General features: G+C 39.3%; 1 protein-coding gene across 1 annotated transcript in view; it reads left to right on the forward strand.

Moving 5' to 3' along the window:
- The first annotated feature begins 858 nt into the window (after positions 1–858).
- GFRA1 (GDNF family receptor alpha 1) overlaps positions 859–12,268 on the forward strand; it is a 296,170-nt gene continuing 284,760 nt past the window's right edge. The window contains exons 1-3 of the mRNA XM_058188128.1: positions 859–1,821; positions 2,963–3,265; positions 4,908–4,991. Coding sequence (XP_058044111.1) covers positions 1,782–1,821; positions 2,963–3,265; positions 4,908–4,991 — 427 coding nt within the window. The 5' untranslated portion in view covers positions 859–1,781. The remainder of the gene's footprint in view (positions 1,822–2,962; positions 3,266–4,907; positions 4,992–12,268) is intronic.

The following is a 12,268-nucleotide window of genomic DNA, read 5'->3' on the forward strand; positions in this document are numbered from 1 at the left end:
TTCTGCTATCAATATTTTGGAAATTTGAAAAAAAAAAGTGTGCTACAGCCAGCTACTTGCAGCAAGAACGCCATCCCTAATCGATATAATTCGTAAGATAAAAGGGGCCATACATGTCTTTGTTCTTGAATGGATAATTTAACTGCCTGTGACATTTATCCAATACTTGATAGCAACAGTCAATACAAGCTAGCGGGGGGCGGGGGTTACTTTTGAAACAGGCCGACCCTCAAGAGCACAGCGCTTGCCCGTCCTCTCAACCTGTTACAAGCTCCGGCTAAGGGGCTTTCTCCCCGAGATTGGCTGCTTTGTTCCCTTGCGCACCTGGAAACGCGCGCAGACTGGCCGTGGGAAGGGCGCCTGAAAGTTTCTTTCCTTGGCAAACGGGAAAGGCAGGGACGCGCTCAGTGGCTAAAGAAGAAAAAAAAAAGCGAAAGGGAGGCGCCTTCCTGCAAAAAGGCTCGCTTGCTGGGAAGGGTCTACTCAAGGACGAAGGTCGAGGACTGTCAGGCGACACAGTCCTGAGCACGTACCAATTTCTCCAAACCCACGGCTCCTTTGGCTTATAACTAAAGCGCCATTGAGTTTTCTTCCTTCCTTCCTTCCTTCCTTCCTTCCTTCCATCCATCCATCCCTGATTTATAACATCGCCTCTCCTCCCCCGCCCGGTTGGTACTAAAGCTCCTTCCCGCGTCCATTCGCGAACGAACGTGGAGTCTTGCTTTTTTTGATGGCGACTGTGTGAAACCCAACCGAGCGCAGGAAAAACTTTTCCGGGGACAGGGGACGAGAGCCGCCGCCTTTGCCTTCTCCGACCCTGCCCAGTTCAGTCCAGCGGAGGGACTTTCCTCCCGGGGAAACGAGAGCGGTTTGTCTTGTGCGCAAGAGCTGCACCTGCTGGAGCGCTTTCTCCGGCGAGATCAAGAGCCCCGTCCGTTGCGCGTGTCTCTACGTCCAATAGAGGGGGCGACTGGAGCGCATCGAGAAACGCCGGCGGCGCTACAAAAAGGCTTCTTCTTTTCTTTTTTTTTGCTCCGGAGGCTTCGGTGGGGCTGGCCGCCTTTCTAGTGCCTTTCTCCGATAATCAAGCTCGGACCCAGCCAATTGGGCGCAGACCCTGAAAGGCTGCAGGTTCGGGGAGGTGAAAAAGTCCCTTCAGAGAAAGCAGAGGGACCCCTTGGGCTAACTCGGGGGTCGCCCGCAGACTTGGAGGCGGCGGTAAAGGAGACCAGCGGCAGGCTGTCGGACGGCAGCGGGACTGGGAAACCAACCTTTGGATCGCTGTTCTTTTTCTCCCCCTCCCCCTCCGCTTTCTTGGAGGTCCTACTGAGTGGAGACGTTGCCGCCCCCCCCCGCCCCCCGAAAAAGAGGCTGGGGAAGCTCCATCTCCGAATTGCGCTCCCGCGCTTGAAGTGGGAAAGGCTGGCTGTCCTCCCCTTTCGCTTTTATTGAGAAATCGACCCTTCTGTTTTCCGGGATCCTGGGATGTAAGCTCCTCCATGTGAGAAAATCTTCGCCTTTCGCTTCGCCTCCCCCTCCTTTTGCAGAGCAGCTGCTCTTGCTTTTGCTCCCGGTGGACGGAAGAGAGAGAGAGAGGAGAGGGTGGGGATTTCTTTCTTTCTTTCTTTCTTTTTCTCTCTCCCCCTCTCCCTTGTAAATTCAATGGATATGAACTTGGTGGCTTTGGAACCTTGCTGGCTTGGAATATCTTAGGTGCTGAGATCGCCTTCTGGAGCGGCGGAAACAAGTTCGTTGGAGAGAAGGATTTGTCGAGGAGCAAGATGCCTCTGGCTACCTTCTACTTGGTGTTGCCCTTAATGGGTAAGTGGCCGGTGCGTTAAATCTTTGGTATGTGACTCTGTACAATCTTTCTTGGCTTTGTGAGTTCCAAGCAGGGGCTGATTGCCGATTGATTGTCTTGGAAAGACACGGTGGTCTGCCAGTTTTACACCAATGTTTGCAACGCGGAAAATGGATTTTACACTGTAATTCAGCGCCTGCTTACTTGGCTATAGATTTCGTTGGGATTTAGTTGGGTTTACTTCTGAGTAGAACTTACACAGGGTGGTGCTGTTTGCAAAAGATATGCTGCCTTTTGATTTTTAAACTGGAAATAAGTTGGACGAAACTTTCCAGTAAATTCATCTTTATTAGAAGAAAGTGAGGGTTGTAATTATAAAAGGTATAGTTATATCCTGCCTGTTCTGAGCTTTGACAATAAAAAATACTTGTATCTCCAGTCTGCTGTGGCTTGCAAATAGATACGGAGTGTTTGAGTGCACACAGGCTAGTTTATTTTTTTTATTGGAAAGGAAATAAAGAACTAAAAGATGACCTTATTGGTTGTACCAAAAATGCTGGAGGAAGAGGAATTTGAAAATCTGGTTGTTTTTAAATCTTTCCAGTGGAAGATATCAGAAGCCTAGCTTTTTAAAAAGAAGCAGAAGTTTGAAAGATTCCTCGATGTTTAAGAATATTGCTCTCATTTGACCTTTTTCCTGACTGAAGTTAAAATCACAGCACTGCCTTTGTGCAAATGAACATTTAACTGCCTAATGCTGTTGTTAGAGCATAAAGGGGATGGTTTCTGTACTTCGAAAGTTAACTTTCATAAATATGGGTTTTCCAAAGAAAATGAAACCTGGGGGGGAAAACTACCTGTAAAATGGGGGTAATAGGTGAGATGACTTTATCTTACACAGCTGATACATTGATTTGACAATGACTTTTTAAAAAACATTCAATTTTAAACAATCTCTTGAAGAGGGATAGACATTGGACTTCCATTTGCCAAGTTCTCTTTGGTGTCTTTGCTATCCTGAGAAAGGCAACCAAAGCCGAGTTCTCTCTGCCTCTCTCCCCCCCCCCTTTGGATTCTTGCAATTATTGTAGTTTTGTGTATGTTCTCTTGGACTGACCTCTCAGGGGTTGACAGACTTTCTTTTGCTCTCTTTGAATGCAGAAGTGCTCTTCTCGGCTGAAGTGAGTGGGCTGCTTGGAGGAGACCATCTGGATTGTGTGAAAGCCAGTGACCAGTGTCTCAGGGAGCAGAGCTGCAGCACTAAATACAGGACACTGAGGCAGTGTGTAGCTGGCAAAGAGAGCAACTTCAGCCGGGCAGCAGGCCTGGAGGCAAAGGACGAGTGCAAAAGCGCCATGGAGGCTCTCAAGCAGAAATCCCTCTATAATTGCCGCTGCAAAAGAGGCATGAAAAAGGAGAAAAACTGTCTGCGTATTTACTGGAGCATGTACCAAAGCTTACAGGGTACGTGGTTGTCATACACAACATCATTCCCTGCCTCTTTCCTTCCCCAGTGCTAGAAAGGAATGCCCTCTGTCCTGCCCCTCAGGTCCTCCATCAGCTGACCTTGTAATTTTCTTTGTGCTCTTTGGCTGCAGAGGGAAGACCACTGATGCCACCCAGCCAGAGCAGCTGTTGCTGTTGCTGTTTCCTATTGTTGAAAATGCAAACTCAAAAGATTTTCCCCAGAAGGGACTCCTCTGACCTTTGTAAACCAAAGTCAAAAGGGGAGTACAGATTTACAAAACGGTTGAATTAGGAACTTCCCCTCCTGCCAGCAAAGACCATCAGCCTTTGTTAATGAAATCTAAAGTCGGGAGATTATACAGGCCAATTTCTCACGTGTGAGATCAAATTGAAGTCACACCTCCCTTAGCCAAGCTACCCAAGACATTATATCTAACAGCAGCATCCTTTCTGTAGTGTGGGAGTAGATGAATTTTGGGAAAAGCTTCCTTAATAACATGCTGACATCAAGCCAATGAAAAGAATTATAGTCATTGTTTCCTGAGGCAGTAGGGATCACCAGACTATGGCTCTTGTTGACAATTTAAAGTTCAGCTATGCTATTCTTGTTATTCTATATATCTTTATATCTGTGAGGCTCAGCTGAATCAATATTTGCTGCTAAACAAAATAGTTTAACTTTGGATTATTGACTGTAGCTTCCTACTTGAGGTCTTTTATCCAAGTATCTGAATGCATTTTTATTTCTCAGAGTTATACTCTGCTTTATCCATTAGTATCTCAAGGCAGTGGTTTTGGGCTTATGTGAGAAAATAGGCTGAGAAAAAACAAGTAGCCAAGTCTATGGTCTCCATTGCTTCAAGTAAAATGGTGGAATTTTTGTCCCAGGTTGAGGAAAGCTGGTGGCCTGTATCTCATATATTAAATAGATGAGTTTTTCCCACAGAATTCTGTAAACAGTAACACCATACATTTCGCATAGAATGTCAAATTTAAGATTTTTTTGAGGAAAGAATTATTGTGATTCTCATAGATGTATGGATGAGGTTTTTTCCTTAGCTTTCTGGCACCCTTTCAACTAAGAAAAATATTTGTTCCGCATGTATTGGATATAGTTAGATGTAGATCTAAATCTATTTGGTTTACAAGAAACATTGAAAACAAAGTACTTTTTTCTCTTAACATCTGTAGAAAATGATTATTATAAGCATAACATCCCCTGCTATTTTTTTTTTTAAAAAAACCGTTTTTGCCTTCTCTTAGTATTATTTATTTGATTTCTGTACTACCTTTTATTTGGAAGTAAGCACAAAGTACTTATAAAATATAATAATGATTGAACTTTAATAGTAATGAATCCTTGAAGTTTGTTCCCCTATCTTTAACAGCTACAGATATGAAAGAGAAAGATTAAAATGCCTTCAATTGAAGTTTCTGTAGGTTTGTTACCAAATAAAAAGAGTTGAAGAAGATGATATGATGGGATGGGAAGCCAGATAAAAGTGGAAAGTAGTAATAATTGATTGCATTGTCATGTTTGTTGTTGGGAATAGCCTGGAGATCCTAGGAGTGTTGTAGTTTAGAAAATATTTTAAAAAGCATGAAAGAAAGAAAAAAAAACATTTTAAATTATTTTTAGGAAATGATTTGCTTGAAGAATCACCTTACGAACCAGTGAACAGCAGGTTAACGGACATATTCAGACTAGCACCAATTGTATCAGGTAAATGGCTTATGTTTCTTCTACAGAACTGTAGAGTGGCCAGAATTGAGCATTTTAAATGGAGTAATGCATTTTCTATGGTTTTATAGCTTTAATAAGTCTGGTTCTATAGTTAGAATGAAAAAGTCATAATCAAGACTACAAATAAAATATATCAACCGAGTCTATTATGGTTAATTCTGCAATTTGATCTTATGCAGGTTTATTCAAAAGCAAAGCCCATTTGGAAGGATGTGGTTTAGGCAAATTAAATTTAAGCCAAAACTGTAAACCCTCTTTTGGTCAATGTATTATTATTGTTCCCTATTGCTTTTGTTATTATGAGACTTGGAGCAGAACCTAAGGGTTCTAACCAATTTACTGGTCTGATATCATTGCTTGATTATTTAAAAGCCTATAGCCTAGATGAGTGCATATTCTTGTTCAATTACTGTAATATGAACTGATTACTCATATGAATAAAACAAAAAGTACAGCCCAACAATAGCAAGAAACAGCATATGACATCAATACTGCTGACAAGTCATAATGTTTTCTGTGAAAGCAGCCTATACATTCATTTGTGACTCATCTGATGTGCATGCTTATGTGGGGAAAAGTCCTATGTCAGCTATATTTATGAGAAAAGATGATCTGTGTTCTATTGTTCTTAAATGACATTGTAGTATAAACGGACTGCAAGACTCATCTAAAAAATGCTTTCTATTATGTTCCATCTCTTTTGCATTGTTTATGTACTTTCAAAAGAATTTTTTTTAAAAAAATGGTGGGGAGTGAGAAACTAAATATACCTGTAGGTGGCAATCTGATCTTCTGCCTTTAGAATGTACAGTGCAAGATCTGGTTGCTAATGTAACTGGGGCCGATTTCTTTCATTGACATCAGGGTAAATAAGATGATTCTGTTTCATGTTTAGATGAGGAGGAAACAGTTGGAGAGTTTTTTTAAATACAAAATGGAAAAATATTTTCTTAACATTTTTTCTTGTGGAGTTAGAAATAAATCTGATGGAGTTCATTGAGGTTTACTCCTATACTAGGTTTGGTCTTTTGTTCTTTTATTCATTTTGCTTTCATAATTCTTCCACAGTATTATCTTGGACAATTTGTGTTATTCCAGTACAAAGTGAAACTGGATCTTATTTGGGCTTCCATATTTAAATTGCATTTCTGGTGGATCAGAAAGATAGATACTTAAAATCTCAAGTTAAAGCCAATTAGGGAATGCACAGCACTATCAAAATCTTATAATAAGCTTATAATTATAATTTAATTATAAGCTTGCATGTTTGCACTCTAAACTCAGCTCCTTGGTGAAAAACAGGAGCACCAGCATGCCAGCATAAGTGGCCTGGAGAAGAAATTGTTTTTTTGTTTTTTTGAAGGCTTTCCAAATAAGTACTATTACTATTTCATCTGAATTGGCTGATGCAAACTTTGCAGCTAAGCTTTTAATGTTCCTTTAAAAATCAATTTGAAATAATCTGCCTTTCAGAGCTAACTTGATTGAATGTAAGTTTTCCTGGCTCAGTTGTGATTTCTTTTTTCCTTTTCTTTTGACAAGGCAAATGTGGTTGCTTTCTTTGTTTGCCATCACCTCAGTCGTTAATTGTTAGATCCTGTTAGATCTCATAACTGCCTAAACAGCATAATCTACTTATGCAGCTGGAAGTATTGTGTATTCTTCTCCTGGTATTCCCATGTATTCAGCAGTAGGATTGGTTTTTGAAAGTACATAGAAGTTTCTTTAATTTAGATAATACTGTGAATATGAATCACTATTCTAATAATGCATTGAAAGTATTGAACAGCAACAGTTGTCTCCTAATTAGATTCTTACTGTGTTAATTTATTGCTCTGCTGTACTCTCCTGTTTCAAGCTCACTGGGTATATAACCAGAAAAAATACTGTGTTTGAAATGTTGGCTTTTTACTAATTTGATTGGTAAACTGGCTTAAGGCAGCAGGGTTTCTGTCTGCTTATCTACCAAATCTGGTCAGTGTTTACCTTGCATATTAAATATGTTCGAAACAGTGTTTTCCCTTATCAGAGTTATATATGAGCATAACTGAGGTCAGATGTTGGTCTGTTTTATATGACCACAATTTTGTGTGTCTCCCATATGGCTTTCTTTACACAGACCAAGCTTCTGAATAATTTATTAGATGCAAGTTGGAAAATCTCAATAATTCTCTCTGGGTATTTTGTAAAAGAAATAGTGGACTGGTGAAAAGCAATTGTTCATTTTTGCTTCATGTACTTTTCAATAAGTAACAGGTTATATATTTCTAGAATCACAAAAAAAAATGAAAATGACACTTTCCATATTTGCATAATTTTCTTCTTTCCCTCATTTCTTTTCTATGAAACTGTGCTAAGCTAGTGTGGCATACTTATGCAAGTTACTGATTTTTTGGTGTTAATGTTTGGAGAGTATCACAACTGACCGTGAAATAAGGCCATCTTTTTTAGCCACTTGTATAAAGAATTTCTCCCCCCCCCCTTCAGTTGTGTCTGATTCTCAGAGATTGTCTGTTGAAATCTCTTGCAGGTTTTCTGGCAAGATGTTTTGGAAGGGGTTTGCCATTGCCTTTTCCTAAGGCTGAGAGAATGACAAATCCAAGTTATCCAGCTGGCTTTGTGCCTAAGAAAGGGCTAGAACTCATGGTCTGCTGGTTTTGAGCCTAATGCCTTAACCACTACACCAAGCTGGCTCTCAAAAAATCATATCCACTGTGTTTATTATAAAAGTTTTTAATTGAAACAACTCACTATAGCAGTATTGATGATTGAATGAATAGCTCAGTAGTAGAACAGGTGCTTTTTTGGAGAAAGTCTCAGGTTAATTGCTAGCCTACACAGGAAAAGTAGGAAAGACCATTAAAGAATTGCTACTGATAAGCGTAAGAAAAGTATCTGCTGTTCAGCCTACTTATAAATGAACTGAAGAAGGAGTAAGAAAATAAGATTATCAGATTTGCATATGACAAAAAGATAGGGGAAAAGCAAACACTGTAGAAGACAGTAACAAGATTAAGAAAAGTCTTGACAAGTTGGAATAATGAACAGAAACCAACAAGATGAATATCAATAGAGACAGTTGGTAAGTCCTACTTTTGGTGGGTAAAATTAAGGTAGGGGACATACTAGGCAAAATATATGCAAAAAGTAATCTGGCTGGGTTGGTGTATCACAAGCTGAATGTCAATTAAGAATGTGATGTTGCAGAAAAGCAGTTGTGATTATGCATTAACAGATTCAATGGCAAAAGCAGGATAAAACATTGTCCCTCTCTATTTTATATTAGTCAGAATACCCCTACAATGCTGCGTTCAGTTTTGGATACTGTGTTTTAAGAAGGACATTGGCAAATTGAAAAATGTCAGAGAAGTACAATCAAGATGACAGGGATCATAGAAAGAAAAATCTATGAGAAACTGTTGGAAACACTGGTTGTTTTCAGTCCAGAAAAAAAGGAAGTGGCAGGGAGGCATGACAGTTGTCTTGAGGTATCAAAAGGTCTGTCATATAAATCATGGGGTAAAATTAGTCTGAGTTCCTTATTGGCTTTAAATTACAAAGCAGTAGATTTTGATTATAATGGGGGATACTATAGTGCAAATTCCTGTTCCGGGCAGAGGTCAGCCTAAATGTTCTCCAAAATTCTATAGTTTATATTATATTTAACTATTGATATCACCATTGTACTGTCTGATTCATTGAGTCATCATTTCAGAGATATTTCTTTATCTAAACAAGAAACAAATACCATGGGGCGGGCAAAAAAGCGTGGGAGTGACTTCTGACTGGTTTCTCAGTTGATTCCTTTGTGGAAAGTTGGAGCATTTGTAAAATTTCAGTCCCACAGGAGTAAGGGGTCCTCGCTGAAATTTTGCAAAATTTCAATCCCTGAGGTATATGGTACTGTCATCACCTCAGAAGAGTTCAACTTCTGCTGACATCCTCATTGAGTTGTGGGAAGCATTCTTTTTTTCACATTATATTCACAATATGGACTGAAACCATTTCCTCTCCCTCACTACCCTCGAATGGAAGCAGGGATCACAGGGAGGCAGGAAAGGTGGAGATAAGCCCATGATGATCATCTGATTTTGGCCAATCATGGCAGCTTGAAGGTGCAGTGTAACTGAAGTAGCCACAACTTGCCAAATTTCAATTCCATGGGATTAACGAGTTCAGGATTTTGGATACATGCTGTAAATTATCCCATTTGAGGTATATTGGTTCAAAAATGGTTGCCTTATGATACCCCATTTTGCCCAACTGAAGATTATAAACAGATACAAGACATTTAGTATTATATAGATTATTATTCTAAGGCAGCATCTTGCCTTAAATGGTGAATCTGTGGATAACAAGACTTTGAAAAAGCATACTTTATACTTGTTGTTGGAACTTGCTGTTCCAACAACTTGTGCACACATAAAATACACACACACAAAACCTTTCCCAAATTCTTCCAACAAAATAATCTCCATTAAAAGAGGGATATGTGTTATTCTTTATTATGGATAATATCCATATTATCCATAATAATAACTAATAGTTATTAGTATGTACTTACTATGTAATCACGATTAATAATATATTTGATAACAAGGACCACGTGTTTTTGTATATAAATGTAATGTTACATTGTAGAAAAGTACAGTATCTAGTTATTGTAAAGAAGTGGCCTCATTTGTACAAGCAAGCAGTACTTTGTGGGAGGTTGTTGAAATACCGTACACAGCAGGACTTATCCCATTGTTTGGTATTATTTGCTTTTTATTACTTTTGGGAGCAATATTAAATGAATTTGATAGAGTTCAGATTTGGTAAAATATTTCAATGCATTCTTAAAAATGCTGCATCATGTTTGTTACAATGCATTTCATATTCATTTTTCAAAAGTATCCAAGTTTCTTTTATGTGAACAGCCCTATGATGTATAGTGGTTTCATATAAATAGCTGAAGATTACCCAGAAATGAAGGAAGAATGGGACTCTAATCTCACATGGCTCCTTACATAATCCCTGTCTCCAACAGGACCCTTCTAATTCTTTCAGTATGAATGATAGTCCTGTTTTTTCTAGTGAAACAGAACATCATTATGAATATTGTCCATTTCGGCAGGGGGAAAAACATTTCTCTTCAAAAATCACACCTGCAAATCTATCCAGTTCTGCAAATCTATCTAGTTCCTATGGTGGTAGTGGAAAGTATGACTTGAAATTCATATTTGGGCACAAGATTTAGGTTTGCTGATTCTTGAATTACATTAGTCTCTGAAATAAATCCTGTATTACTGTACATGCAGACATAGTATTCAGCCAGAGATTCTTGTTGGTTACTGATCCTTATTGATCTTGGAGATTTTCCTTTAAGTGCAATCAGTACAATTCAGATTGGCCACACATTTTTCATTTGTGTAGTTGCACTACAAGTGTTTTTCTGTACTCTTGGTACTCTTTCTAGCAGTCTGAAGAAACTAGATGAACTTTGCAATTTGTATTGATCTTTCATAGCTGATTATCACTGAGTCAGGAAAGTTTAACAGTTGGGACAAAAAGAAATAAGATTTTTTCACTTTGGCACATATTCGCCAGTCATGAAAGACTTCAGATTGCTTGGCAGGAGAGAGACAGTGCTTTTAAATCCTTCTCCTCCATTCAGCTCTTTTCCAAAGTAGCAGCTTCTGAATATTTCCAGTGAATGAAACAAGAACATGTAAGAGTGGCCAGCAAGGCTTCCAATTACAAATAGGTATATTAGAAAGTTTGAGCAACTTAAACTATATAGGTTTGATTATTATCTTAACACATTCTGTTTGATTCAACTGAGAATGATATATATACAAAAGCATATGCATGCTAGTATTCCTTCAGCTAAACCAGATCTTGCAGGTATTACACAGAGATTTGTCATTAAATTCTTTTCAAGGACTAACAAATTGTCATTTAATTCAAACAATCCAGTACAGCTCTCTTGAAATATTTCTCTGCTTATAAATTGCACACAAATTATTCCTATTTGGAGAAATTGCATGTATATATTTAGGCGAATGACATTCAAAATTCTTACAGAACATACTGATATTTGTACAAAGTACAGACTTGACTTATGATGGATCACTTAGCGACTGCTCAAATTTACTCAAGATTCTCCAAAAGCTATTTGCGTCCAGGTTTCAAAGTTATGACCACTGTAGCACCCCTGACAGACTGCAGGGATCCCATCCCGCTGGGTCCCGGCAGCGACTCATCTACCCAATGGAGATCAGGTGCGCATAACGGCATGAACTTGCTGTGGCCAGCTTGCCGCAGGACTGCTTGCTATGGCCATCTTGCCACAGCACAAGCCGCTGCGGGACAAGAGTTACACTAATAGCAAAGAAAGGGTGGAATAGAATCGTTAAAGAAAGGATGCAAATGGAAGAACAGAATGAAATGTGAATGGCAAAAATTAAAATTTTTTTTATTTATTTTAAGTAATGAAATAGAACTGCTAAATTGTCCCATGCCCAGTTGGCCATGGCAAGTTATTCTGCAGTGAGATGGCCACATAGTAAGTTGGCCTCACAGCGAGTTGGCTGTGGCAAGTTGTCCCATTTTCCCAGCAATACCCAACTTACCTTTCTATTGTTTCAATTTCTGAGAGAGGCACCTGGCTTGGTAGGAAAAGTTCCTTACACAGCCAGCCTTATGGCAAATTCTTCTGATTTTGCAACAGGTTCTATTCTCGCAATACTGTAAAGTTTTTTTTAAAGGTGCCTCCATTTTTTAAAGGACATTCCAATTGTTTGTCCAGTTTGCCATTTGAAAGATTCTGTTTACCCACATCTCATCACCCCAGCCCACCCTGTGATTGCCGGGATTGATGGAATTGAACTGGAGGGAGGGTGCTGGTTGGGGAAGATTAATTTTGGATGCAGAAAGCGGAGATCCTGCACGGGAAGGCAATAAAGGTTATGCTGCCTCTTATTGTAACAGATCATAAATGTGGCTTTAATATAGCAGCAGTTTTTGCACTTTGCTTTTTTAGCTTTTGGTAATGGCAGTTGCAGCAATATGCTTTTGACCTCTGCAGAACCTTTTCTCGTGGAAGTCAGGCCCCCACTTTCAAATATTTTTACACAAGTAGCTGCGATAAATATGTAGAAGTACTCGTGCTGCTGACATTTCTGACTGCAGCTCCTTATTGTAGAAGAACCAAATATACTCCCAGGCAGAGAGCAATTATGAACATTGTGTGTGGAGATCAACAGCTGATGCCT

This window comes from Ahaetulla prasina, chromosome 6 (assembly GCF_028640845.1).
Source record: "Ahaetulla prasina isolate Xishuangbanna chromosome 6, ASM2864084v1, whole genome shotgun sequence".
NCBI lineage: Eukaryota > Metazoa > Chordata > Lepidosauria > Squamata > Colubridae > Ahaetulla > Ahaetulla prasina.